The sequence below is a fragment of the Strongylocentrotus purpuratus genome, unplaced genomic scaffold (assembly GCF_000002235.5).
Source record: "Strongylocentrotus purpuratus isolate Spur 01 unplaced genomic scaffold, Spur_5.0 spur5_scaffold_6, whole genome shotgun sequence".
Classification (NCBI taxonomy): domain Eukaryota; kingdom Metazoa; phylum Echinodermata; class Echinoidea; order Camarodonta; family Strongylocentrotidae; genus Strongylocentrotus; species Strongylocentrotus purpuratus.
Window position 1 is genome coordinate 13,444,926 of NW_022145612.1, and position 27,467 is coordinate 13,472,392.

General features: G+C 37.8%; 2 protein-coding genes across 5 annotated transcripts; both read left to right on the top strand.

Moving 5' to 3' along the window:
- Positions 1 to 1,157: 1,157 nt before the first annotated feature.
- LOC115919133 lies at positions 1,158 to 9,214 on the top strand. Of its 4 annotated transcripts, none has more exons than XM_030971989.1 (2): positions 1,158 to 1,668; positions 7,181 to 9,187. In XM_030971989.1, exons 1-2 carry the CDS (start codon positions 1,290 to 1,292, stop codon positions 7,810 to 7,812), a joined length of 1,011 nt encoding a protein of 336 aa, XP_030827849.1. In that variant the 5' UTR covers positions 1,158 to 1,289; the 3' UTR covers positions 7,813 to 9,187. The 4 variants fall into 4 exon arrangements, with proteins under 4 accessions (XP_030827849.1, XP_030827850.1, XP_030827848.1 ...); XM_030971990.1 differs by having other exon boundaries at positions 1,158 to 1,659; positions 7,208 to 9,187; XM_030971988.1 differs by having other exon boundaries at positions 1,159 to 2,459; positions 8,078 to 9,201.
- Positions 9,215 to 10,008: 794 nt separating this feature from the next.
- Positions 10,009 to 18,242, top strand: LOC579085 (ATP synthase subunit gamma, mitochondrial). The gene is made up of 8 exons (XM_779219.5): positions 10,009 to 10,085; positions 12,882 to 12,913; positions 13,259 to 13,390; positions 14,102 to 14,303; positions 14,803 to 14,946; positions 15,990 to 16,054; positions 16,308 to 16,463; positions 17,421 to 18,242. Exons 2-8 carry the CDS (start codon positions 12,895 to 12,897, stop codon positions 17,522 to 17,524), a joined length of 822 nt encoding a protein of 273 aa, XP_784312.1. The 5' UTR covers positions 10,009 to 10,085; positions 12,882 to 12,894; the 3' UTR covers positions 17,525 to 18,242.
- The last annotated feature ends 9,225 nt before the right edge of the window (positions 18,243 to 27,467 follow it).

Here is a 27,467-nt window from a genome sequence, read left to right on the forward strand (position 1 = left end):
GCTGATGGGGGGGGGGGGCAAGGGACTCTGTGACATTTGTTCGCCCAACCCCCCCCCCCCCCCTCCCCCCCAAAAAGAAATAATAATAATAATAAATAATAATAATAATAATAATAATAATAATAATAATAATAATAATAATAATAAATGAAATAAATACATAGAAATAGAATAAAATTACAAGTTTTAAAAAAAAGATAAGATTTAAAAAAATGGTCCCCGGATTTTTTTTTTTTTTTTGGGGGGGGGGGTTGCAACCCCCCCCCCCCCCCCCCCCCCCCCCCCCCCCCCCCCAACCCCCCTCTCGATCCGCTTCTGTATAACTGAAAATCCTTAGACAATTGAGATAACGTTCCTTACTTATTGGCATGTTCGTAATTGTTCAAGTCCTATCATGACAATGCGCCTAGTCTAAACAATATCACTCACATGAACAGATACTCTCTCACTAGTTTTTATTAATGTTACATATCTGAAATATCATTGTATCAATGGAATATGTTTATTGAATTAGGTACTACTTTCGCTGAAATTGCAGTTGAAGTTGGAATCTCCACTCATTTCAGGTTGCAGTATTTGCAAGATGGGCAGAGTGGGTATATTATGGGGGAGCATTATAATAACTGTGATGGGAGGACATCGGACTTCGATGGGTCAAGAGGGCCTATCTTCTTCTGACGTTGCTTTACCTTTTCCCTCATTAATTCCCTCTCCATCCGGCCATCCGCTCGCTCTATCATCTCTCTCTCTCTCTCTCTCTCTCTCTCTCTCTCTCTCTCTCTTTCTCTCTTTCTTTCGATTACGTGCCACTTGGCAATTTGATTACCCCCTCCCCCCCCCCAATAAGCATCAACACCACTGATTATGATGTATATTATATATATATATATATATATATATATATATATATATATATATAACATATTCACTTATACAGATGAGAAGCAAACTCACTGATTTTGTATGTCTGTAAAGACAGTAACCGTAGATGGCGCGATACCAGTAAGAAAAGTGTCGCTCATTCTGGATTGTTCCTGCACAAACTACACTCCACTAATAAACAACAAGCGTGTACGTGTTATACTATAGTTAAGATCGAGAGATTTCTCGAATGGTTTGCGGATTCGCGCGTTCTGACGAGAAACATATAAAAGGCAGATGTTCCACCTGGATTCATCACATCGATAAAGGAGAAACATCCTGTGCATAAGAGAGTTCCTAACATTTTGAAAACCACTTCAGAGTTCATTTTCATCTCAGTTTTGAATTCAACTCGATTTAAGAACAAAATGGAACCATTTTTCTGTCCGCCTTACTATCCAAGCCGATTCTACGGTTCGGAGCCACCAGTCTTGTCTCATGACTGGATGTTAGACATGGGTTCGTGGTATGATGGTCGCATGCAACCTTTCGCTCATCCTCCATTCGGATATCATCGTCAAGTTCATTATCCTGTTGCTACTAGGCAAGGACGCGAAGACGGCATAATTAGGGGTGACGTATTTACTCCCCTGAGATCGAGAGCGGCATCCGTCCGTTTGCCATTCCAGCAGCTCTTTGACGACAAGCTCTTCGGGTCTGGCTTAGCTGACGACGTTATCTGCCTTCTTGAACAACACTCGCAGAAACTCGACGAAGCCAACAAGACGTCTGGAGAAGGATTGAAAACTAGTGCAAATGAGGATTCATCCGTTGTATCTACATCATCTGAAAATGTGGACCTCACAAAGCCATCGACGTCTTCAGCCGAACCAACTAGCAAAGAGTCATCACGTTCCGGTGAAGACGTGAGAAAAGAAATTGCAGAGAAGAAGAGGGCTAACCCTTGTGATGGTTACATGCTTCAATTTGAGCGCTCTCCTCACGGATTGTATCGTCCTGTGTACTCTCCTGTTTCTCTGAGGCGAAAACAAGGAAGTGCGCCAGTGAAACAGCTCCTCGACGACGACTTCTTCAAGTCTGTTTTTACTGATGACCTCCTCTCCCTGCTTGAACACCACGTCAGCGAAGCAGACGATGCCTACAGGGGGGAATCTGGAACAACCGCGACCGACGCCTCGTCATCAGAAGGTGCTGTTGCCAGGAAAGAGGATAACGACCAATCTAGCAAACCATTCAACGTCTCCCTGAAACTCGGGGATTTCCATCCCGAGAACGTCCATGTCAGCCTGGATGGTCGAAAGGTGATCGTGAAAGCGAAGCGGGAAGAACACGGCGACGATGACAGCTGGAAACGTCACAGCCACGTCGAATATAGCTTCTCGCTTCCAGAAGAGACGCCTGCAGAAAGTCTGACAACAAGCTTTAATACGGATGGAATACTTTCGATTACAGCTGAGAAGGATGACGCCTCCAACAAGGCTTTAAAAGGTTCGTCAGAGAAACAGGGCGAGACGGAGCAGAAGAAAGAAGAAGAATACAAACAAGCAGTCGGAGCAGACAACAATGAGGAAAAGTAGGTACTTCACCAAATGATATTTTGTTAAAGATAATGACTGAACGCTTAGAAGGCAATACAATCGGAAACATGAACGATTAAATCATGAAAATTTGTTTCCTTGGAAAGTGTATATTGTGTACTTTTAATCTTTGCTTTCCTTTAGAACTCCTTTGAAATTTAATCATGAGTGGAGTAAAATTTCCTGACATATTATTCATATTTAAATAACAGTGTATGAACGATGTGCATCTGTAAAACAAATTATTAACTCTTATTATTCATTATTAAACAATGACAAGATTATAAGATTGATCTATTGCTAAATTAGCTGGTTTGCCATATATGTTTAGTGAAGAGTGGATGTTGCACTAAATGAAAGCTCTATAACTTTTGTTTGACATGATGCAGTCATAATTATCATTGAGTTTTATACAAGATATGATTCGTTGACGTTGAGCGCTTTAGAACCTGATAAGTAGGCTACTTTATTATTACGTCTCTATAAACCTTTACGGTCGCTTCTAGACCGTGCTTGTCATCGTAGTACTGACCTTGATTTATTACCTAAAAATAAAACAAATCGAAAAGGAAAAAGCCCTCTTTTTTCAATGTTAAGTATAATACACTCGGATTAGTTTATCAAGACAAAGAAGTTTTGGTTTGAATTGTCAAGCTTATTTCTGTACTAGGCTTCCTGTCGTTCTCAAAGTATTCGTCAACCTATAAGCACTTGGTTTGTCATAGTCTTCAGAACGAAAATACTACATTTATACAACTCGAATCGTTTGAAGTGCCTAAAGACTTTGGCTGATATGCATAATAATTATATTTTTATCCATATTATATGTATTCCAGGAATAACATTATTATTTTACATAATCATTGTATCATATAGGTAATAAGAATGGACCTTGTTCTATCTTATATTTTAAGAAGCTATTTGTAAATATGTTAAGGTCTGTTTTTTGTTTTGATCAAGATTCGTAATGTGGAATGTTACTTTATCATTAGTTCTTGATGTATTACATGACAAATGATTATTGATGAATGTACAATAATTGTTATGATCAATTTATTCATTTGCAATGTTATCACTATTTTTTTTATTTGTTATACTATTTTTAAATGGTTTAAATCATCAACACATTGACAACTTTTTTCAAAAGCATGAAATTGATATTCCTGAGAAGGGAACAAGTCACTCCCAGGTGTTTATAAACCTTGTATCGGCATGGAACCATTATGGTTACTTTACTTAATACTTCATCATTGTTATTTTCAAGTTGTTAAAATGTTATCAACTGTATTGCTCAATAAAATCGTTGTGAAGTTTAACGTTGAGTGTTAATAAAAAGAAGTCAATATTATTTGTTTTTTTCTAATGAATCATGGTAACCCAAATTTGTATATATATATATATATATATATATATATAAAACAATTTGACGAGTTTATTGTGCTGGTATTAGATGGTGTTATGATGATGATTTTCATGGTGATTCTAGATGGAAATGGTTGTGATGGTGATGGTGATAGACTGTGATGATGAGAATATGTGCTGATGCTGATGATAATGATGATGATGATGATGATGATGATGATGATGATAGATGATAGATGATAGTGTTGGTGGTGGTTGTGGTGGTGGTTGTGGTGGTGGTGGTGGGGTTGACGGTGAAAATGACAATGATCCTGGTGATGATGATGATTTATGGAAATTCTCAAGTTTGATTTGGGATCCATTTAATCTTTCGCAACCAGCAAAATTAGACTATAAGTGTTATGCTTCTCATCTTTTATCAGTCGAGCAAATACCTCCCATACCTGGGCATCCTGCGTATCAATTTACGACCACTTCTCCCCCATCTCCTTTCCTTCCCCCCCCCCCTTCTCCTCCCCCTTCTCCTCCCCTTCTCCTCCCCCCTCTCCACCCCGCCCACTTCCAACATCTCTCTTTCTCTATTCGATTCTCTCTCTCTCTCTCCCTTTCCCTCTATCTATCTATCTTTCTCTGTTTCTATTTTCCCCTCCACACTTCTCTCTCCTTATACCTTTATTATGGTGGGAACTATTCTCCTAATGCCGTTTAGAATAAAAACAAAACAATAAAGGAGCAAAAAAGGAGTCAAAGATAGCAACGATGCTTCAGACAAATCTACGTTCATACCTATTCCCTATGTTACATGTGATCATAAATAGTCTGCCATACAAAACAAGTGAACAAAATATTTTAAAAATATCCTAAACGCCCCTGAAGAATGTGAAATCCTGGAAATGTTTTCACATTTTTCAGGTGCCTTTTTAGATACTAATATATTTGTATTTGTAATCTAACCCTAACCCATGTAGTGCTAATGTAATGGTTGGGTCGCCTAGTTGAATAAACGCTATTAGTAGGGATATGTTGTGTTTTATGTTCTTACACAAAGTAGTCAGTATAACTGAAAAACCCTTAAATAATTATTGATATAACGTTCCTTACTTATTGGCACTTCCGAAATTGGTCAAGTCGTATATAATAATAAAAAATACATTGTATTTCTAGAGTGCTAACTAGACGTAATACAATATGTTTTCTAAGCGCTTTACAAAAAATGGCGATTCTCAGATAATAGTACATTCAGTATCATATTTACAAATTATAAATAATAAATACAAATCAACCTATATAAGTTAAAAGTACGTAAGCACAGATACATACAGTCGATACATTAAAATACAATAGAATACAATTCCTTTTATGCCAAATCATTACTAATTCAAATTGAGGTAGTTACATTACAATGTCATGTACCGTGAATAACAAGAGCATGACATCAAAAGCTACGAACTAACAGGGAGAGTTAAAAGGGAATGTTCTTAGGTAGGATTTAAATTAATCCAACGAAGGAGCCTCCTGCAACTCAAGAGGGACCCTGTTCCAAAGCCTCGGAGCAGCTACGCTGAAGGCACGGTCTCCATATCTTGTTCGAGTTCTAGGTCCCGGGGCCAGTTGAAGATAAGCAAAGGTGGTATATCATGACAAAGTCTAAAAAATATATCACTCACATCAAAAAATCTCTCTCTCTCCTTTTTACAGTTAATTTTTGAATGATGAGCGGCATGACATCATGGGTCCAGCCATGATGGGGGAGCTTTATAATAACTGGGGTGAAAGGATATTGGACTTCGATAGGTCAGAAGGGCCTATCTTCTTTTGACTTTGCTTTTCCTGTTCCCTAATCCCCCCATTTTTCTTTTTCCTCTCTCTCTCTCTCTCTCTCTCTCTCTCTCTCTCTCGCTCTCTCTCTCTCGATTACGTGCCACTTGGTATTCGACCACCCCCACCCCCCACTCAGCATCCACACCACTGATTTAGATTTATAAACCCCTCTTGTAAAGGTGAGAAGCAATCACACTGTTTTTGTATGTCTGTAAAGTAACCGTATGGATGTGCGCGATACCATCAAGAAAAGTGTCGCTCGTTCTGGATTGTTCCTGCACTAACTACACTCCACTAATAAACCACATGATCAATTTATTCATTTGCAATGTTATCACTATTTTTTGTATTTGTTAAACTAGATGGTATAAGTCGTCAACACATTAACAATTTATTCATGAACATGAAATTGATATTCATGAGAAAGGGATAGGTCACTCACATGTGTTTATTAATCTTATATTGACAATGGAACCATTATGGTTACTCCACTCATTTCAGGTTGCGATATTTGCAGGATGGGCAGAGTGGGTATATAGGGGAGCATTATAATAAGTGGGATGGGAGGACATCGAACTTCGATGGGTCAAGAGGGCCTATCTTCTTTTGACGTTGCTTTTCCTTTTCCCTCATTAATTCCCTCTCCATCCGGCCATCCGCTCGCTCTCTCATCTCTCTCTCTCTCTCTTTCTCTCTTTCTTTCGATTACGTGCCACTTGGCAATTTGATCACCCCCTCCCCCCCCCCCACTAAGCATCAACACCACTGATTATGATGTATATATATATATATATATATATATATATATATATATATATATAACATATTCACTTCTCTTGTACTATACAGATGAGAAGCAAACTCATTGATTTTGTATGTCCGTAAAGTAACCGTAGATGGCGCGATACCAGAAAGAAAAGTGTCGCTCGTTCTGGATTGTTCCTGCACAAACTATACTCCACTAATAAATCACAAGCGAGTACGTGTTATACTATAGTTAAGATCCAGAGATTTCTCGAATGGTTTGCGGATTTGCGCGTTCTGACGAGAAACATATAAAAGGCAGATGTTCCACCTGTATTCATCACATCGATAAAGGAGAAACGTCCTGTGCATAAGCGAGTACTATCATTTTGAAAACCATTTCAGAGTTCATTTTCATCTCAGTTTTGAATTCAACCCAATTAAGATAAAAATGGAACCATTTTTCTGTCCGCCTTACTATCCAAGCCGATTCTACGGTTCGGAGCCACCAGTCTTGTCTCATGACTGGATGTTAGACATGGGCTCGTGGTATGGTGGTTGCATGCATCCATTCGCTCATCCTCCATTCGGATATCGTCGTCCAGTTCAATATCCTGTTGCTACTAGGCAAGGACGCGAAGACGGCAGAATTAGAGGTGACGTATTTACTCCCCTGAGATCGAGAGCGGAATCCGTCCGTTTGCCATTCCAGCAGCTCTTAGACGACAAGCTCTTCAGGTCTGGCTTAGCTGACGACGTTATCTGCCTTCTTGAACAACACTCGCAGAAACTCGACGAAGCCAACAAGACGTCTGGAGAAGAATTGAAAAGCAAAGCCAACAAGACGTCTGGAGAAGGATTGAAAACAAGTACAAATGATCATGAGGATTCATCCGGTGCGTCTGCACCAACTGAAAATGTTGACCTCACAAAGCCATCGACGTCTTCAGCCGAACCAACTAGCAAAGAGTCATCACGTTCCGGTGACGACGTGAGAAAAGAAATTGCAGAAAAAAGGAGGGCTGATCCTTGTGAGGGTTACATGCTTCAATTTGAACGCTCTCCTCACGGATTATATCGCCCTGTGTACTCTCCTGTGTCTCTGAGGCGAAAACAAGAAAGTGCGCCAGTGAAACAGCTCCTCGACGACGACTTCTTCAAGTCTGTTTTTACTGATGACCTCCTCTCCCTGATTGAACACCACGTCAGCGAAGCAGATGATGCCTACAGGTGGAAATCTGGAACAACCGCGACCGACGCCTCGTCATCAGAAGGTGCTGTTGCCAGGAAAGAGGATATCGTCCAATCTGGCAAATCATTCAACGTCTCCCTGAAACTGGGGGATCGATTACCACCCCGAGAACGTTCATGTCAGCCTGGATGGTCGAAAGGTGATCGTGAACGCGAAGCGGGACGAACATGGTGACGATGACAGCTGGAAACGTCACAGCCACGTCGAATATAGCTTCTCGCTCCCAGAAGAGACGCCTGCAGAAGGTCTGACGACAAGCTTTAATACGGATGGAATACTTTCGATTACAGCTAAGAAGAATGACGCCTCCAACAAGGCTTTAAAAGGTTCGTCAGAGAAAGAGGGCGAGACGGAGCAGAAGAAAGAGAAAGAATACAAACAAGCAGTCGGAGCAGACAACACGACGAAAAAAGAAAGTCGCCACAATGAGAAAAAGTAGGTACTTTACCAAATGATATTTTGTTAAAGATAATGACTGAACGCTTAGAAGGGAATACAATCGGAAACATGAACAATTTAATCATGAAAATTTGTTTCCTTGGAAAGTGTATATTGTGCACTTTTAATCTTTGCTTTCCTTTAGAACTCCATTGAAATTTATTCATGAGTGGAGTAAAATTTCCTGACATATTATTCATATTTAAATAACAGTGTATGAACGATGTGCATCTGTAAAACAAATTACAAACTCTTATTTTTCATTATTGAACAATGACAAGATTATAAGATTGATCTATTGCTAAATTAGCTGGTTTGCAATATAATGTTCAGTGAAGAGTGGATGTTGCACTAAATAAAAGCTCTATAACTTTTGTTTGACATGATGCAGTCATATCATTGAGTTTTATACAAGATATGATTCGTTGACGTTGAGCGCTTTAGAACCTGATAAGTAGGCTACTTCATTACTACGTCTCTATAAACCTTCACGATCGCTTCTAGACCGTGCTTGTCATCGTAGTACTGACCGTGATTTGTTACCTAAAATAAAACAAATTGAAATGAAAAAAGCCCTCTTTTTTCAATGTTAAGTATAATACACTCGGATTAGTTTATCAAGAAAAAGAAGTTTTGGTTTGAATTGTCAATCTTATTTCTGTACTTGCTAGGCTTCCTGTCATTCTCAAAGTATTCGTCAACCTATAAGCACTTGGTTTGTCATAGTCTTCAGAACGAAAATACTACATTTATACAACTCGAATCGTTTGAAGTGCCTAAAGACTTTGGCTGATATGCATAATAATTATATTTGTGGAATGTTATCGTTACTTTATCATTAGTTCTTGATTTGCAATGTTATCACTATTTTTTGTATTTGTTATAATATTTTTATATGGTATAAGTCGTCAACACATTATCAACTTTGTTCATGAACATGAAATTGATATTCATGAGCAAGGGATAGGTCACTCACATGTGTTTATTAATCTTATATTGACAATGGAACCATTATGGTTACTTTACCTACTACTTCGTTATTGTTATTTTCAAGTTGTTAAAATGTTATCAACTGTATTGCTCTATAAAATCATTGTGAAGTTAAACGTTATGTGTTATTAAAAATTAGTCGATATCATTTGTATTGTCTAATGACTCATCGTAACCCAAATTTGTATATATACATATATATAAAACACTGTGACGAGTTTATTGTGCTGGTATTAGATGGTGTTGTAATAATGATTTTTCATGGTGATTCTAGATGGAAATGGTTGTGATGGTGATGGTGATAGACTGTGATGATGAGAATAAGTGCTGATGCTGATGATAATGATGATGATTATAGATGATATTGATAGTGGGGTGGTGGTTGTGGTGGTAGTGGTGGTGGTTGTGGTGACGGTGACGGTGGGGCTGTCGGTGATAATGACAATGATCGTGGTGATGATGATGATTGATGGTAGTTCTCAAGATTTATTTGGGATCCAATAATCATTCGCAACCATATAGTAAAACTGCACGAGCATATTAGTGTAATGCTTCTTATATCGTTTATCAATCGAGCAAATACCTCCCCTGCCGAGGCGAGGGCATCCTGCATGGCATTTTACGACCACTTCTCCTCCTCCTCCTCCTCCTCCTCCTCCTCCTCCTCCTCCTCGTTTTCCTTCTTCTGCTTTTACTTCTTTATTCATAATAATGTTTCTTTTTTTTCCTAACAAATGACAACCCAATAATATAATATGAATAAGTTAATTTTCACACCGTCTAAATACATTATTTTTTTAGAACCCTCCCCAATCTACTGTTTTAGCGCCATCTTTTGTTTGACTTAGTACAGATACTGGGGTGACTGAGCATGCGCCTGTAGTGCGAGGTCGCTCGATATACACATGCATGTACTGTACTCTTACGTACGCTGTGTATGTATGCATGCACGGTAAACCGACCCGGGAGCTCAGCTTGGTGGAAATACCGGTGAATTTTCTGTGACACAGGCTCGGACGGTGAGTTAAATGGTCTTTTATCTGAAATAAACTAAATCAAACTATGTATTTTTAATATGAATAGTTTAAGGAGATAATATTTTATTAAAGATTAGTTAATTGAGTGGAATTTAAGATCTGTATAGACCCTAGGTCTAGGTACAAAAAACTGGAATCCCTGAAATACACTTTTTAGTTGGTTTGCATTTTCTTTGCCGGTGTGGTGTTAGTGGACAGTCTGTATCATATTCTGTTGGACTTGGAAGTAAGATCTTGATATTATTTCAAGTCATTTAATGGTCGAATAAGACATCATAATTCTTGTACCATCAATAGTATTCAAAGTTGCTCCAAACTTAATAGATCTAGCTAGATAGATGATAGACGTTAGACTACAGTCTGTACAGAGATGCCAAGTTCAAAGATAAGCTTGACTATGCGGGACATTTTCATGACCCAAGGCGCAAGTGTGCAGGCAAGGATATAGTCTGGCCCTGATGCGTGACAAAAATAGTTGCCAACGTGACAGCGTTTTCAGACCCTCGATACGTGACTGTCATGCATAATGCGTGACACTTAGCTCTGAGACGATAGTTGACTTGTGGCGAGTCGGCGAGAGTAGATCTAGCTATAGGCGCATAATTCCTTAGGACTGGGACTACTTGTACTTATCGATCGGGGCGTCATATCTCAAAAGTGGCAAACCTCAAAGTTAGCCAGGACATAATGTTTAAATTGCTGTTTTGACCAAGATATTTTTAGAATTTCGAGATGACCCCCCCTTTGGAAATATTGGAATTCACCTGCTCTTTCATATGACACCTCATTTATTGAGTATCACCTTCAGGATCACAACAGATAAAGGTTTGAATCTCGATTTGAAGAAAAAAAAAAACTTGACTGTTTTTGCATGGTCGCGCAATGCACGTAGACTGCATAGGGATGTGTGCAATCTCTATGGGAAGAATTTTAGCACACAACTTTGGGTGCGCGATCAGACACCCTACTACTAGTAGAGTAGTAGAGTAGAAATAGAATAATTTTCTAATGACAATGTAAATAGTTGACTGTCTAGTTCGATAGAGTTCTGTTCATCTCATGATCTACTCACCTGACAGCTATTCCCGGTCGTGTAACATAGGTTGTGTATCCGGACAGTTGATTTAAAACAGCAATTTGAAGAAGTTTATATGCAACATTTCATACATCCTCTAAGAGTAAGACTTGTGTTAGGCCTAGATCTAGATAATAATAATATTTTAAAGGAAGAGTATGTTGTATGATGGTAAGTGCAATTCTGTGCTTATTTTTAGTAAAATCAAATAGCAACGTGACTTGCTTTTGTTAAGTGTCCGGACACACAACCGGCCGATTTGAGAGACTGTCTTCTGTATCAAAGATTTGACTTACAAAAGAAACAACACCAAAAAGGGCAATTTTTCGTAGCCAAAATTTCTACTCACTGATGGGAAATTCTTAAAGGCAAAGACCAGTTTTGGAAACGCCTCCCTCTCAAAAAATGAAATGAAAGCTCTTATTACCAATCATGTGAAAGAATATGTTTTGACTAATACGCGATCATACAAATTTTGCTGAGAAACCGCCTACTAATTGTCTTATATTTGGTACATTATTATATCTATTTGGACCTAATAGATATAACGCACGTGTCGCGCACATGTCACACAGTCCCATATACATCTTTCTGTGTACAGTGCTTGTAACTTTACCGAGACTGGGCGAAATTTCTTATCATTTTTGATGATTCCAGAACCTTGCAGTACACACCAATACTTATATGCTACATGTAGATAATCAACCTTTTCTGATCGATTCCACAACGTTTCTTTCACAATGCAGTCGAATGACCATAACTGGTCTTTATCTTTAAGTAGTCTGTAAAAAGCCAAAGGGGTCATTTCTCTTGAGGGTCCTGCTCAACATATTTCTACTTTGAACCGAGGTAATCCCTGTGATGCAAATAAATCGGTATCCCGAATGGGAGGCTGTCTCCAAATCATAGGCTATCAAAAATCTTGACCAAAGTTTCTCAAATGAAAGACGGTCTCCCAAATAGGAGATAGTCTCCCATACGGGCCATGACCCCTCTAGGCCCTTCTGCTCCTCTCGGCAATACCATGGTACCGTAATTATTTAGAATTGATGTGTATTAATCAATTAATGTCCTACTTGGACTTCTTTTTCACAGTAGAATTTTCTTCAGGTGGATTTCAAATTAAGGTTTGCATTTGTTAACTACATGCCACAAGTTGGTTTCTGAATCTATTTCAACTACATATGTGTTTTCTTTGTTATCATTCCTCAGTCCAGTAAATGAGAAGTATGTAATGAAAGTTATAGATCTACTTGTACTGAGCCCTGGCTGTGTCAGTATTACATACAGCTCCATTCTCTGTCAATTTTGATATTTTACACTTATGTTTTATTCAATCCAATCCAATCCAAAAGATATTTGATATAGTGCCTTTTCCTTGCAGTTACAAAGCGCTGCACACACGCTCCACAATGTTTGGGCCACCTTCAAATTTGGCTGTAGATTAACTGAATTGGTTCAGAGAATGTGGTGAGATGATCTTGAAAGGAAATTGGCTGATCTGAGATACAGAAGGTCTTTTTTTTAAAGGATATTGTCCCTAGCTGAATTTTTTTTCAAATGTGACAGATTTGTAGTGAACAGGAGATATGTATTATGTGGTCAAGGTAAAGTCAACTTGGCAACGTATATTATTCATAAAAGTTTGGATCATTGTATGACTTTATATACATGTTCATATTCTCCTTTTCTTTTGTTTACAGCTCATTTACAGCTATGGCGACCCTCAAACTTTGTAAGTACCAGGTACACTATTCTCTAGCATTAACTCTAATACATGTTGTGCAATCGATGTTGAATTTGTAAAGTACTATGGAAGTTGTCAATTATAGAATGTAAATTTTGATCTGCCATTGAACAAAATAGAGACAATTTCAAATAAAAAGTTACAAAGAAAAATAAGCTAAATGTTACTTGAATGATGGTCTTGTAATGAATGAAAACTATAAAAGTGAAGCAATAGATATTAGAAGGCATAGCAGTTTAGAATATGAAGTGTTTGCATGATCTGGAATAGTATTATGAAAAGGCCTCTTCATGTTATGAGTTTATGACCCTTAAACGTTCCTTTCCCCTGCAGTGGCAAACCGAATCAAGTCGGTCACAAACATCCAGAAAATCACCAAGTCCATGAAAATGATAGCGGCTGCAAGGTATACCAAAGCAGAACGTGAACTGAAGTCGGCAAGGTCATATGGAGTTGGTGCAACAGGTATTTGATTTTTCTGAACTGATAACTGTTTGGGAGAAGCTAAAGGAGTTAATATATTATTAATAATATCTATCTGTATAGCAATCAGCCATAAAGACAAGCTATTCCTCAGGGATTGTGTTGCGTTCTCTTGCATAAACATCTCAAAGTTTTTTCAATGAATGGCATAATATATTGTATTTCCTGAAATTATTTTGGGAACATCTTGTTTGTTCGAGAATACATAAATAATCACTGTGTCAAAAATGGGTCGGGGTTATTTGTCTGGTTATTTATTTTACCATAAGAATGCACTGTTCTATGACAGGAATTCCCAAAGTTTTGCTACTTTGATATTTATCAAATTATTATTATCTGTGCCTTGCAAGTTCTGCAACGATCTTACAATGTATTCTAATCCCTCTCTAAGCAAAGCAAAGCAAATCAGCGATATCACATGATAAACTGAATAAAAAATAATTACTGAAATGTTTTTTGTGAAGTACAGGTCTTTTGGAACTTGTTTAGATTTTCAAAGTTAAGTAAATTGGCAGTATCACAAGAAAAGTATGAAACAATGTGAAGTATGATAACTCGGTTTAAAGAATACAACAAGAATAATGCTTTTTTTTTTAAATTGGGGTCTCGTTTCAGGCTACTTGATCAAACTAAGTGGTATCTGTCATACAATTTAATTATTCATTTAATTTCATTTGTTTTATGACCTGACAGCTCTGTATGAGAAAGCAGAGATTGAGCCACCCATGGAGAAGGAGAACCACTTGGTGATAGCACTGTCCAGCGACCGAGGTCTCTGTGGTGGTATCCACTCTAATGTCACCAAGGCAGTCAAAGCATACATCCTGGAACAGGGTGACAATGCCAATATCAAAATCGGAGTCATAGGAGACAAAGCCAGGTTGCAACTACAGAGGTTAGCTCACTTTCTTTGCAGTTCTTATAACTTTTATGAACAAGAATATTTGCAAAGGAAAACTTGTAAGTGTACGAAAGGCATTACTGACATACACATCCAGTCCTGGTAAAATACATCCTCTCTCGTGAGCCAGAAGGGCATTAGCGCTATGTCAAAGTATATGAGTTACACACTTCTGGCTCTTTGCAGATGGTCTTAATTTGTTGGTGAGCTATTTTGCTTCAAATTAATGTATAGGGCTTTGAAAAACAAAGCAGCAAACACTGCTATACTAGCAAACCTTTGAAGGCACCTACTTCAACAAGACCGATTATTTATGATAAACTATGTATTTGCCAAAATATATAGGCAGTAGACATGACACAAGAATACTCCGTAGAAGCTTGCAATTGAAAACCACCATGCAGACAGACTGATTGCTATTCTAAGCAAGAATATTCCATAGAAAGAAGCTTTTAGTTGAACACAATTCTTTATTTCTTTTTTTTTCTTGCAGAACACACAGAGACAATATTCTGTTCGCGGTGAATGATTACGGGAGGAAACCCCCTAGCTTCACTGAGGCATCCATGGTTGCCAGTGCTATCCTGGATTCTGGCTACGAGTTTGACACCGCAGAGGTCATCTTCAACAACTTCAGGTTGGTTTCCCACTTCATTACTCGCTTACATATGTTCATATGTGATGATACAATAGACCATATCAACAAACAAAAAATGTGGCAAAATATTACACTTTGCCTTATATTTATGTATCTTATAACCCAAAGTTAAGTAAGAATGCTGAGGGGCCTTTATTATCTGCAATTATTCTTCTTCTTTTCTTATACCCCCTATTTGCCATGTGTTTACATATACATGCAAACTCTTTATTTTGCCATTGCAGTTATATGAGGTGCTTTACTGTGTCATGTCTGAGCCAAATTTTAGGGGCCGGTTGAGTATCCTTGATACCTATAATAGATATATTGACTGCTATGAGTGCTTCGAATATTAAAGCAGTCGATATATCTTTTAAATATCAAATTCACAAAAAGAACTACAAAGATTTCTTACCTTATCCTTTTCTTGAGTAAAGACTGGTTAAAACATCACAGAAAACCTGAGACACTGTCTGTAGATCTTTGCTAGAAAGTAGCTTGAATGTTAAGATCATTCAGGAATCGCACACACACTGCACTGTAGTGTATTCTGTATCAACACTTGCACAAAGAAACTTTTTACATGTAAAGCGATCGGGATCTGAGCACAATTTATCTATACGACCTGTTACCTGGGGCAACTGGCATCTTTAAAAAGACTTGACTGGTAGGTGGGCTTGCAGGCATCTTTTTAAAGAATATTAACCGGTAGGCGGGCATAGCTAAAATCAAGACTCCTAGATGGCTAGATATTTAAAGAGAGGTATATAAAACCATATATCACTCTTTTGACTTTAATGTAGAAGTATCACTGTTGCAGGTGACATCTCAGTGATGAATGCCAATAAGTCTGCAAAACTGATACTGTACGATCTTGGCCTTAGTCAAATCATTACCTCCTTGTACCCTGACCATTGTACATCCTCCTAGGTTTGAATTTTCAATTTGAGCTATTTTAACACTAAAATTCAAACTGATATATTGTATTGCATTGCAGAACTAATATATTTTCTATCCTCTCTTTTTTTCTATTTTTCTTCCAGATCTGTTGTAGCATACAACACTAAAAGGCAGCCTGTTATTCCGTTTGATACACTGAGTACAGCAGGTAGGATTATTTCGTTTTCATATATCTCCACGTCCTACTGTAAATAATAGTCTGATGTTCAAGATTTAAACCATACTGTTTAGTGTGGTATAGTGTGCATGATATTCCCATTTTGTTAGATGGGGATTTATCAGTTTCTGCTTCAAGCCTAAAAGGGTCAGGTTATTCTGAAAACCACTTAGCCCTTTTCCATATCTTATCTTCCATGTATTATCTGACCTCAACATTGTTTTTATGACCTTACCACTTACAGAGAAGATGAGCGTATATGATGACATTGATGCAGACATCTTGAGGAACTACAGTGAATTCCAGCTGGCTAGTGTCCTCTACACATGCATGATGGACGCAAACTGCAGTGAACAGAGCTCTAGGATGACTGCCATGGACAATGCCACAAAGAATGCAGGTCAGTATATTATAAATGATGCACATCAGGTAGGGTGTTAGTAATAGGGACTTTTAGATTTACACGACGAGAACGTGGACTGCAGCATGTGACATTGTGTTAAGACACTGGGCCGTGCCCGGCAGTGCCTTAAAGGGACGTCACATTACCTTAAAAGGATGCCACATGTGGCGGTCCACGTTCTCGTCGTGTAAATCTAAAAGTTCCTATTGTCCGCTCTAGGTGAACAGCAGGCCAGTATTTAAATGATATACAACAGGTAGGGTGTTAGTAGTGTCCACTCTAGGTACCTTTAGAACAGTCTGATACCTGAGGTAGAGCTGGGCATATTAAGACTGTTTCAAAGGTATCCGGAGTGGATAATTATGCCAGTGCCTTAATATATGGTGTGTATTATATTTTCATATAGAATGATGAATATCATTGTCGTGTTATGAGTCCCCCTCATCCCTAATTCTATAGACCAAGAGTTGACTGACTTAAGTCTGTCATTAGAAAATGATAACGACCAGTCATTAGTTATGTAATGACCAGTTACGCATTAAGGATAATAAATGCCTGGTCAAATGTATTCTTCCAATTAATCATTGATTTAATCTGTCGTAATTATCTGATATGTATTACATGTCTATTTATTTCCTTCATTGTGTCCATTTGATATTGAGTTGCAGTTATGATCATGAAATACATTACATAGTTATATTCTGGGCCTGCCTTATGCAAAATGCTTTATGGGATTCGATCAATTGGATGGTTGCTTATTATTAAATGATAAGGAAAGAATGGGATCAAGCAAGATGTCTGTGTTCAATACTGGGAGTCACATCAAAATGATTTCTTAATTTGCAGTTGTTAATGGTTTTGCTGTTCCCCATGTATGTCCTGTCGTGAATCCATGTAGCCTTGCACTTCATTTTTAATTTGTCTCCTATTCTCTGTTCACTCTCTCACTCACAGGTGAAATGATTGACAAGCTGACACTGAAGTACAACCGTACCAGACAAGCCGTCATCACCAGGGAACTGGTGGAGATCATCTCAGGAGCTTCTGCTTTAGAATGATCTTAAATTCTTAACAAATATCATCTGTTGAGAGCCAGAAGGGCATTAAGACATGTACCCTACATTGAGCTAATACCTTTTAGCTCCCAACAGACCATATATGGCTTCATAGTGTTTTGTAATTGTGTTTTATTTTTGGCCAATCGATTCTTCAATGCAGAGGTCAATCGGAGGAGAAACTGTACATTTGAAAATTGAGTAAATGCATGTACAAGCAAAGATTTGTGCACGCCTTTTTAGAAATAAAATAGTAATGTCAATCGTTACCAGGGATAGTAAATTGAAAGGGAGCTTTGATCGAATGATGGCCTCCTGATGGGCGGGAAGATGTGATATAAGAAATTAATTAAGATACCGGATAATCCTAACACCTTATTCCATATTTATCGGCTCTGAACAAGAAGAACAAGTGTACAAACGATTTTGACTTCCATTTAATTGAGATACAAACAAGCCATTTGTACAGAAGCTCAAACGATTTTGACATCAATTTAATTGAGATACAAACAAGCCATTTGTACAGAAGCTCAGGCCTAGCTCTATAAGATCACAGATTCCTTGCAGTTTGCTTCTCTACAAGAACCTGTTTTAATTTGAGGTAGAAGCAAGGAGACAGAATTTGATAGCATACCTATGTGAGAGCGCTGACTGTATTCTTGACTGCACACAGATTTGATATTGATATTGTATTAAATACCAGAGGACCTAAATATCTGAACAAATTGACTGTCTGTGTTTACTTTTGAGAGAAAAGGATGAGAGACGTGTGACAGTGATTGTTACCTATATCTTCCTCACTTTGCATATTCTTAAAGAGAACATGACATACCCTAATGGAAAAGTAGGAGAAACAGATCGACAAGTTTGAGGAATTTAGAGAACTAAAGATGCCTGGATTTTTGTTTCCTTCAAATGATGAGATGAGACTGGCAGTGAGTGCTATATTGGTCTTGGGCTGTGATGTTATAGCCTATCAATTCAACAATTTTGGTGTAAATTTTATTTTCTAAATTATTATTTTCCACCAAAGAAACACCCTTATAAGCCTTTAATAGCTTAAAGCATTAAAGTGTTAGGAGCCCTAACAATTTGATGGCAAAGTTTCAATTAAATTGTTTCATAAAGTGAAAGAGGATGTCATTAATTTTGAGACACTTTTCTGCATGCATTTTCAAAACAAATTTGTCTGAGGTTGAATATTGATGAAAGAATACAAAATTTGGTTAAGGAAAGAAAATCCAAATTATGTATTCTTTTATCATTATATGTTTTTAAACCGACATTTTGGAGGGGAAATCTTTGCAGAAATGTGTCTTAAATGACATCCTCTTTCATATTATTATACAATATACGTGAAATTTTGGCGCTACCAACACTATATTGGGGCTTAAAGTTATGTTGATGGTATTAAACACAATGTTGAAAATGAAATTAACCAAAAATAACTTGACATATGTTTTTAGGATTTAAGAAAAGAAAAAAAAAAAATTAAACTGGTTACAATCAAAGGAACATGAAAGACACAAGGAATCTACATAGGGGTAACGTCGAAGATTCAGGGTATCCAAAGTCCAACTTAATCAGTAAATAGCAAGGTTATGGCGTGATATAGTTGTTGATTTTGTCTCTATTAGACAGGAATAATAATTGTCATTAGATGTTTAATTTCTTCAAGACCTTTGTGATCTGTTTCACCGACTTTAATGGTTCTCTTGAAAACTTTATTTGAAAGGACTTAGGCTCTGTTTGGGCTAGATTGATCTTGTATATGAGAGTGAACTACTTGAAAAGAAAAGAAAGGGGGAAGTGAAAGAGGAAAGAGCAGAGGAAATACGAGAGACAGAGTGAGACATGGTTTGTTTATTGGCCCGTCCAATCATGGAGAGGATATCTAGGCAAATGAAGAACAGGGAATTGAAATGAAAACGTAAAAGACGTGGTGAGGAGGGGGGAGGGGGGGGGGATTGGTTGTGGGCAGATTTGTATGCGTTTTCTTTTTTCTCTTCCTTACTCCTTCCATATCTCTCTTTCTCTTGCCCCCTCGCCATGTAAGGAGTTAACTATTTTCTTAAAGATTGTGTCGGTAAGAGGTTTCAAACTGATATAATCAACAGGAATAGATAACCCAAACATACGAAGCATCACAGATTGAACAGCAAATCTCAGCAACGCCTATCTGAAATCTGATTTTTTATTTTATTTTTTTAAATTTTTATTATTACATTTTTTATTATTATTATTATTTTTATTTTTTTTTATTATTATTTTTTATTATTTTTTTTTTGGGGGGGGGGGGTGGAAGGGGGCATAATTGGTAACCCCCACCCCTCTTTTGAAACTAAATTTGCATACTTTTAGTACACAACAACAACAAAACCCCCTTCGGAGTATTTTATTTTTCCTGGAACCGCCCATGTTGAAGAAAAAACTACAAGTCATTCATACCTGTCTCGAGCTCGAAAATACAAGGAAGCTCAGTTAACCACAGTTTTTGGTTTCGGAAGGATTCCAATAAATTGAAAGTAGAAGGGGTATGATTTCTTTTGTATTTACTTATTGGATGCGTGTCACCATGTACCACCGTTATTTAGTTTCTCATTGATGTTCAGTCACATCATATACGCTTTGCAAAGAGTCGGTTGTAAAATTACCTAAAATGGAGTCCTCTTTGAAAAATGGACCGGATTGTATAAAATGCTGCACTTCGAACAGTAGTAAAGAATTTATGTTTGACAACTACAATCACCGCTTGATTGTCAACTCCATTGTAACGCTCATCGCAGTCACGGGTACATGTGGCAATGCGCTGGTCATCATTGCCGTGTTGGTGTCTCGCAAACTCCGTACGACCACGAATGCCTTTGTGGTGAATCTCAGTCTCTCGGATCTTCTAAGTTGCGTCGTGCTTTCCTTCAATGTCTACACAGGGCTGTATAGAGGGGAAGACCGACCTCTGCCGGACTGGTTGTGCTTGGGTGTTTCACACACCCTCCTATTAGGCTTGGGGACTTGCATTTTCTCCCTCTCTCTCATCGCAATCAACCGATATTTCATAGTCACGAAATCTCTTGCCACGTATCAGAAAGTTTACAGGCGAAGATTTATTGCATTGATGTTGGCTCTGTCTTGGGTTTACCCAACTATTTTAATTGGCGTGACTTTTGCCATCAGTGATTCAGGGCAATACGGTTACTCTAGAAAATACAGAGTTTGCTTCCATGATACAAGGGGAGAAAACTTTTCCATCGTTAAATATATCGGGGGTCTTTTGCTTTTGATACCAACGTTCATTGTCACCCTTGTGGCATACGCCTTGATTTACCGACATGTTCGAAGGCACAATACAAAGCGATTAAAGACAGTTCAGATGCGATTTCATCCAAGTTCAAATGATGGTGACGCTGGCCCTGCGACTAATCAAGGCAATCCCACCTCTGTAGCAACCAAAGACATCCCGCCATCAGGTGATACAGAAAGGATGCCTCAGGATGCCGATGAGCGAAGCCGTGATGCCCCGAGGACACAAGTAAAATCCAACAGTCCGCGCACTCGAACATCACCTGAAAAACGGATCCGAAAAGTACAAATGGACATCACCAGAAGTCTCTTCATAATCGTCTGTGTACATATCGTTCTGATGCTACCTTATGCCATCGCAATACTGACGAAGTGTAGTGCTTTCACTCTTCCGTGGGTCTTTGTTCTCTTTGTAGCGACACCGGCCTTAAATCCTTTGGTTTACGGATGGAAACATCCCCATTTTAGAATGGTCTTCAAGAGCCTGTTAACGTGTAAATACAGAGACATACCAGAACCTTCACAGTTAGGACGTCGATGTTTGTGTTTCAACAGATCATCTTATTATGTATGAACCAACAATTTTTCTTTGTCATTTTCTTTCAGATCTTACACTAATCCTATGGTCATTCGTTATTCGTGAGATTTGCAATCATTCCATGGTATCCAAATGTGAATGGTTTGAGACATAACAGGATGATTATGCAAAAATGTTATTGAAAGAATCCGTTCGATTGGCTGCCTGCCCTAAACACAAACAAAGAAGACAAAAGACTTCATGCATGGCTGATCGTCAACGAAACGGAGTTAAGTCTTTTGTCAACTCTGTTTGTTGCTACGGCAGGCAGCCAGTGAAAACGAATTCGTTTAATAACAATTTGGAAATGAAACATTACTTTAAACAAACAGAATTTTGTTATTCCTGGCTAATTTTTCCTGAATGAGGTGTCATAGTTATGAAAGGGCAGAAAAATGAACTGTCTAGAAATGTGATTTTCTCTTTAAAATTCAGATACCGTTCGCCAAATGACTTTTTAGTACCCTTCCTTCAAATTATTTGTAATCACTCATGCGTGACATATGCATCATATGAGTTGCATCAAAATATTTAAGAGGATCTATAAGCTTTACAAATATGTGTCCTGTATTAATTATGATTGTGCTTAAGTTATGATAAAACATCGATACATTTCGATTTCATTTTTTTCTGGGACGCACTGTATAGCTGCACTCTATAAATTGAAATCATTATTAGCATGTCGTGCATTGTTGAATAATCCTACATTTTCAACCACTTTCATAATAGGAGCAACACTCACTTTCTGTAGCCTATATACTTTTAATCCTCATATAATCTTCCGTTCTATATCTCAATGATTTTCATTAATTCGTTGTACAACACTAGTAAAACAAAAAAAAAACATTCAAGAAAAAATCTCGAGAGCAATTTCAATACACCATAATTGTATTGCCTATACATACACGCATGCCGAAACCATGTTCGGTTTATTTAGTAGACACTTATGTTCGCACACGTATGATGGACAAATTATTCTACAATAATAGTATGAAAGGTTTGTTTTATCACATTCGGCTCTTTCGGTTGTTATCCACAAAATTTCTGAATGAAAATCTATAGTATCGCTCAAGGGCAGCTTCGATATAATGTACAATGTTTTGAGATCTTTCGTAATGGCTCGTATCTTATTAACATTTCAAAGACTTATTGATATGCCATAAATAAAAGTCTGTTGAAAACTGCAATTAAAAAGATCATCTGCGGGAGAAAAAGAATGTCACACACTAATACATTTCAGGTATCGTAACTTTCCGATATATTTTAATCTGAGTTTTTCTTTTGACTAGTTATCTGGCGAAAGACTAAATGTGTCAAATTTGTTTGTATTAACCTAAATATAGCCGATATCGGAAACGCGGGGTTTGAAAACGTAATTTACGGTGGATACTCAGTTAGTTGGGTGTCATGTATCTGTTGAACCTAAATATGTTTAGATTATAGGGAAGTACAGTGTTGAAAAACGGTTATATTTTGACTTTGTTTTATCTTTAGAGTTGCGGTCTTGATAAAGATAACGACAACTGTAGCAGGAAGTTGCAGGGAGGGGGGGGGGGGTGGTAAACGTTCCCCCATCAAATCACGAAAAGAGGGAGACAGAGAGAAGGGAATCGAAAGCGGAACGGGACTGAAAAGAAGACGCTATTCCTTTCACTTTCTGATCCCCTCTAATCACTTTCATTAATCGAGTTGCTGCAGTGCCACCCCCCCCCCCCCCTCCCCCTCCCCAGATATCGTTACCCCTTAATGTCTTGACCATGCACGCTCCATGCAACTCACTTTAAATATAATTTACACTATACTATGTAATGTTATGACGAAAATAATATTATATATGACTAAATATGACGAAAATAATGTAACATTGAACCATTTGCGTCAGTCAACAAGAAGGATGAAGTATAGGCCTATTTGCTGTAAAATGTCATTTGTGATGAATTACAACAGTATGACATGATGATATTTTTGGTCGAACTTTTTCAATACTTTTTCCTCAAGTATTGTTTGTTTAAAATAGAATAATATAATACTTTGCAAAATTATCATATACTACCAATATATTTCACATTTTTAGAAATCAAATCGTGCCCTTTTTCTAAGCATAATGAATAGCTTTGGTCATTGGTAACGTTGGACTTTAGGCTTAAGGCTTAATCGTGCGTTAAAAGGTTAATTTTCAACCTACGTTTATATTCGTAAGGGAAATAAGACCATAATGCTAAGATTGTATCGTTTCATTGATAAATTATCGTTCGGTATATAATATCTGGTGCAATTTCTTGATTGTTTCGTTCTTTACCATCAATGCCATCTCCATCGTCATTTTCACCTTCTTCAATAAATGTATAACTATCATGATTACACAATGATATTGGTATGAATTCAAAAGGTTACTGTTATACATAATTCATGTAGTTCCTGAATGTGCAACTTATTTTTATTTTTTTCTAGGACTGTAATTTCAAAACCTGCATTAAACATAATTAAGTCTTTAGATATACGATTAATTTTTTGAACGAAATTGATTTCTGCTAGTATATCTTTGAGAACATAAGACTTTCCGCCAATCGGATTGTTCGTAGACGATGTCATGCGCGCGCAGCCATAAGTAAATCTTATTGGATAGTTGATTTTTGGTTATAGAGGGCGTATACACAAAATATTTTTTGTGAGATAATGAAAAACTGAGTGTCAAATTTGAAAGAATATACAATTTAAATGACAAAATCGTCTTTGTTTAATCATAATCGTTACAAAGGCGCCTGAAATATCAATAAATAAAACCATTTCTAGTATTTGTGGACCCCACAAAATATTCGATAATTTTAAACCAGCCGTTGAAAAAACGAGATAGCGCTTTAATAAACTACATTTTATTCCAGCCAATGTCAATGATGACCATTTTTTTTTGGGGGGGGGGGCTTCCGTGTTGGTTGTAATACGAATAATCAACCAGCCCGTGTATTTTATATTTGATTAATTAATTAATTAACAGTAATAGTTTTTTTTCAAAGTTTTTTTAAGTGGAACTGAATTGGTATAATCGGATTCAATTTAAATTTCACACATTTTGGGATCTAAAATTCCCTTCATAGCAATTTTAGGGCCCTAGAAATACCATAATTAAGAATAAGAGCAATAACCAAGCACGTTGAAGGCATTTGCGTTCTTAAACGAGAACTCAATTACTGTCCCTTTAAGTATGTTAAGGGATTCATATAAATAAAAAAAAAAGGTATGTTAAAGGTACTATGTCCCTTTTGCAGCCAACCTCAAATACTGTAGAACTTTGCAGGAATTATGAATATGTCATGTATGTCCTATCTGTGAAATTTAAACGTTAGCAGTGTCCTCATATTCAAAGTATGTAAGGAAACCCGTTTACTTGCTAGACTTCACTGTCAGACACTATTGAGTGACTGACTGGCTTTTTTTCTTCTTTGGTAATAACATACATGAAAAGAGTTGTAAAGGGTACATGAGCATTTGTCTACATCAACCCACTTCTTGTGATGGCCAAGATTAAACTGATTGAATCTTTACGCAGCATAAAACGTATAACTATTCTATACAATTGTCTGAAAATCAAGAATATTACTTTTGGGCTCTATAGCCCTAAAGTCGATTTGACAACTAATAGTCGTTATTTTCCCACTTGAAGACATTTTCAAGCCCCACATATTTTAGGGAAGTTTTAAATTAGTATCATCTTTCAAATGCAGTTGGAATTTAACTTTTTCATTTTTTTGGCCTGCAAATGGGACATAGTAACTTTAAGGGATTCAAAATTTAAAGTCTTTTGTCCTCGGTTTAAAGATAAAATACTTCGGACTTATTTTTTTTCTTGAAATAATTAAGGTCATACTTCTGGTTGCTGATTTATTATGATTAACCATGCGGTTGAAGTGACAGCCTCTGCCTTAGACGTGTAATTATTTCAGACTTTAACTTTTGCTTTCGTGTTAATGACAAGAGGAATCACTGTGTAAAAACATTTTGCGAAAAGACAGCCCTTTCATACTCGAAACCTCATAAATCCTTTTATATAAGATCACAAGATCGAGCACGCGATATATATTTACTGGGTTCAAACCGAATTTTCTTTACAAGAAGATTACTTATGCCTGGATTACTATAGGCCTGCGATTAGTCTACGAAGCCCGTTATCCCCTTTTCCGTGCGGCCTCTGTACGGAGGCAGGAGGCGGACGTGAGATATTCGTACGGATTCTCAGGCTTTGCGGCCTTTACGATTTTGTTTCGCGGTAGGTTATAATAATAAGTATGAAAAATCGTAAGCCCGTATTCCGTAGACATGTCCTAGCTGGCATTGCACAATCCCCACACGGGCAACGCGCGGAGGCCTCGCGCTGATCGTGCAACAAACGCAAGATTTTTCGGTGAACATCCGGGGGGCAAAAAAACGCTCAAAAACGGCACGGTGGCTGCACGGTCACCATGCCTTCTTCGTGCGACCTCTGCACGGAAGATGCACGGGCTCCCTACGATTTCCTTATGGGGCTGCGAAGACTGCACGGCTAATGCACTGAAATTGCATGATTTGCGTACAATCTCCAAGCATCCTCTGTACGGATTTTCCCCGGCCTGCCCCCGAGGGCCAATACAAAAAATGGCACGACGCTCGTGGACAAAAATCGTAGCCCGTAGCCTCCTACGATGCCCCCCAAATCGCACGAAAAATCGTAGACCAATTATCGTATGGCGCCCAGGGCAAATGTAATATTGGCATTAGTTAGTCTGATAAGTATTGGTTACCCGTTGTATCATACAACACTAATAACTTCATCCCCAGTCCACGTCAGGGGTCGTGTCGTCTCTCTCTCTCTCTCTCCCTCTCCCTCTCGCTCTCTCCCCCTCCCTCTCGCTCTCTCCCCCTCCCTCTCGCTCTCTCCCCTCCCTCTGCCTCTCTCTGCCCCTCCCTGATTTATGTTAAATTATTGAAAGAGTATATACAACAACAAAAAACTAGTACACATTATAACTGATTAATTAAGATTCTTGAGATTGCTATAAGCACTATTGGAAGATTCTGGTAAGTTGATTACTTTTGAAAGTAGACTAATTAAAGACCGTGACTCCGTTGAATAAAAGTTACTTTGCCATCAATGACAACTACCATGGTAACAGGGCTCAACAGTAAATCAAAATCAAGGTTTCCATGGTAGTTACTACTGATGGCAAAGTTACCATCAATGGTAAGTGTTGTGCAACGGGGCCCATATCCGATGAAAAAAATCCAGCTTGATATAAATAGAAAACTGAATGAATGTAGAATACAAATATAAAGGAATGAAAAGTATTTACCCTTTCATTTTTGCACAAAAGCAAATAAAAACCTCATTTTCCGATCCCCGAAGAAGAAGAAGACGAAGAAGCATCACAGAATGAACAGCACTGAATTTCAGCAACGCCCATCTGAAATCACATAGGCCTATTACACCATGGACCTACTACGATATTATTACACAGAGGCGATTTCTTTCTCTCTTTTTTGTTGTTGATTTTTTGTTGTTGTTGTAGATAATTTGTTTTTAATTTCAGGGAGGGGGGATACTTGTATTCTCCATCCCTCTTTTAAAACTAAATTTGCATACTTCTAGTATGTAACAACAACAAGAAACCCTTTGAGTATTTATTTTTTGGAGTCATTTATATCTCTCAAAAATATGTGTCCCGAGCAGGAAAATAGTCGGAAGCTCAGTTAACCACAGTTTTTGGTTTCGGTAGTATTCAACGAAATTGAAAGTAGAAGGGGATCGTGCTTTCTTTTGTATTTACATCGGATGCGTGTCACCATGTACCACCGTTATTTAGTTTCTCATTGATGTTCAGTCACATCATACGCTTTGGCAAGAGGCGGTTGTAAAATTACCCAAAATGGAGTCCTCTTTGAAAAATGGACCGGATTGTATAAAATGCTGCACTTCGAACAGTAGTGAAGAATTTATGTTTGACAACTACAATCACCGCTTGATTGTCAGCTCCATTGTAGCGTTCATCACATTGACGGGTACATGTGGCAATGCGCTGGTCATCATCGCCGTGTTGT

Excerpts from the sequence above, each read along its gene's own strand:
- LOC115919133 (XM_030971988.1), top strand. The coding sequence starts at position 1,290 with ATGGAACCATTTTTCTGTCCGCCTTACTATCCAAGCCGATTCTACGGT.
- LOC579085 (XM_779219.5), top strand. Across the intron at positions 13,391-14,101 it reads ATATGGAGTTGGTGCAACAG|CTCTGTATGAGAAAGCAGAG; the intron begins GTATTTGATTTT and ends ATGACCTGACAG. Across the intron at positions 16,464-17,420 it reads CAATGCCACAAAGAATGCAG|GTGAAATGATTGACAAGCTG; the intron begins GTCAGTATATTA and ends TCTCACTCACAG.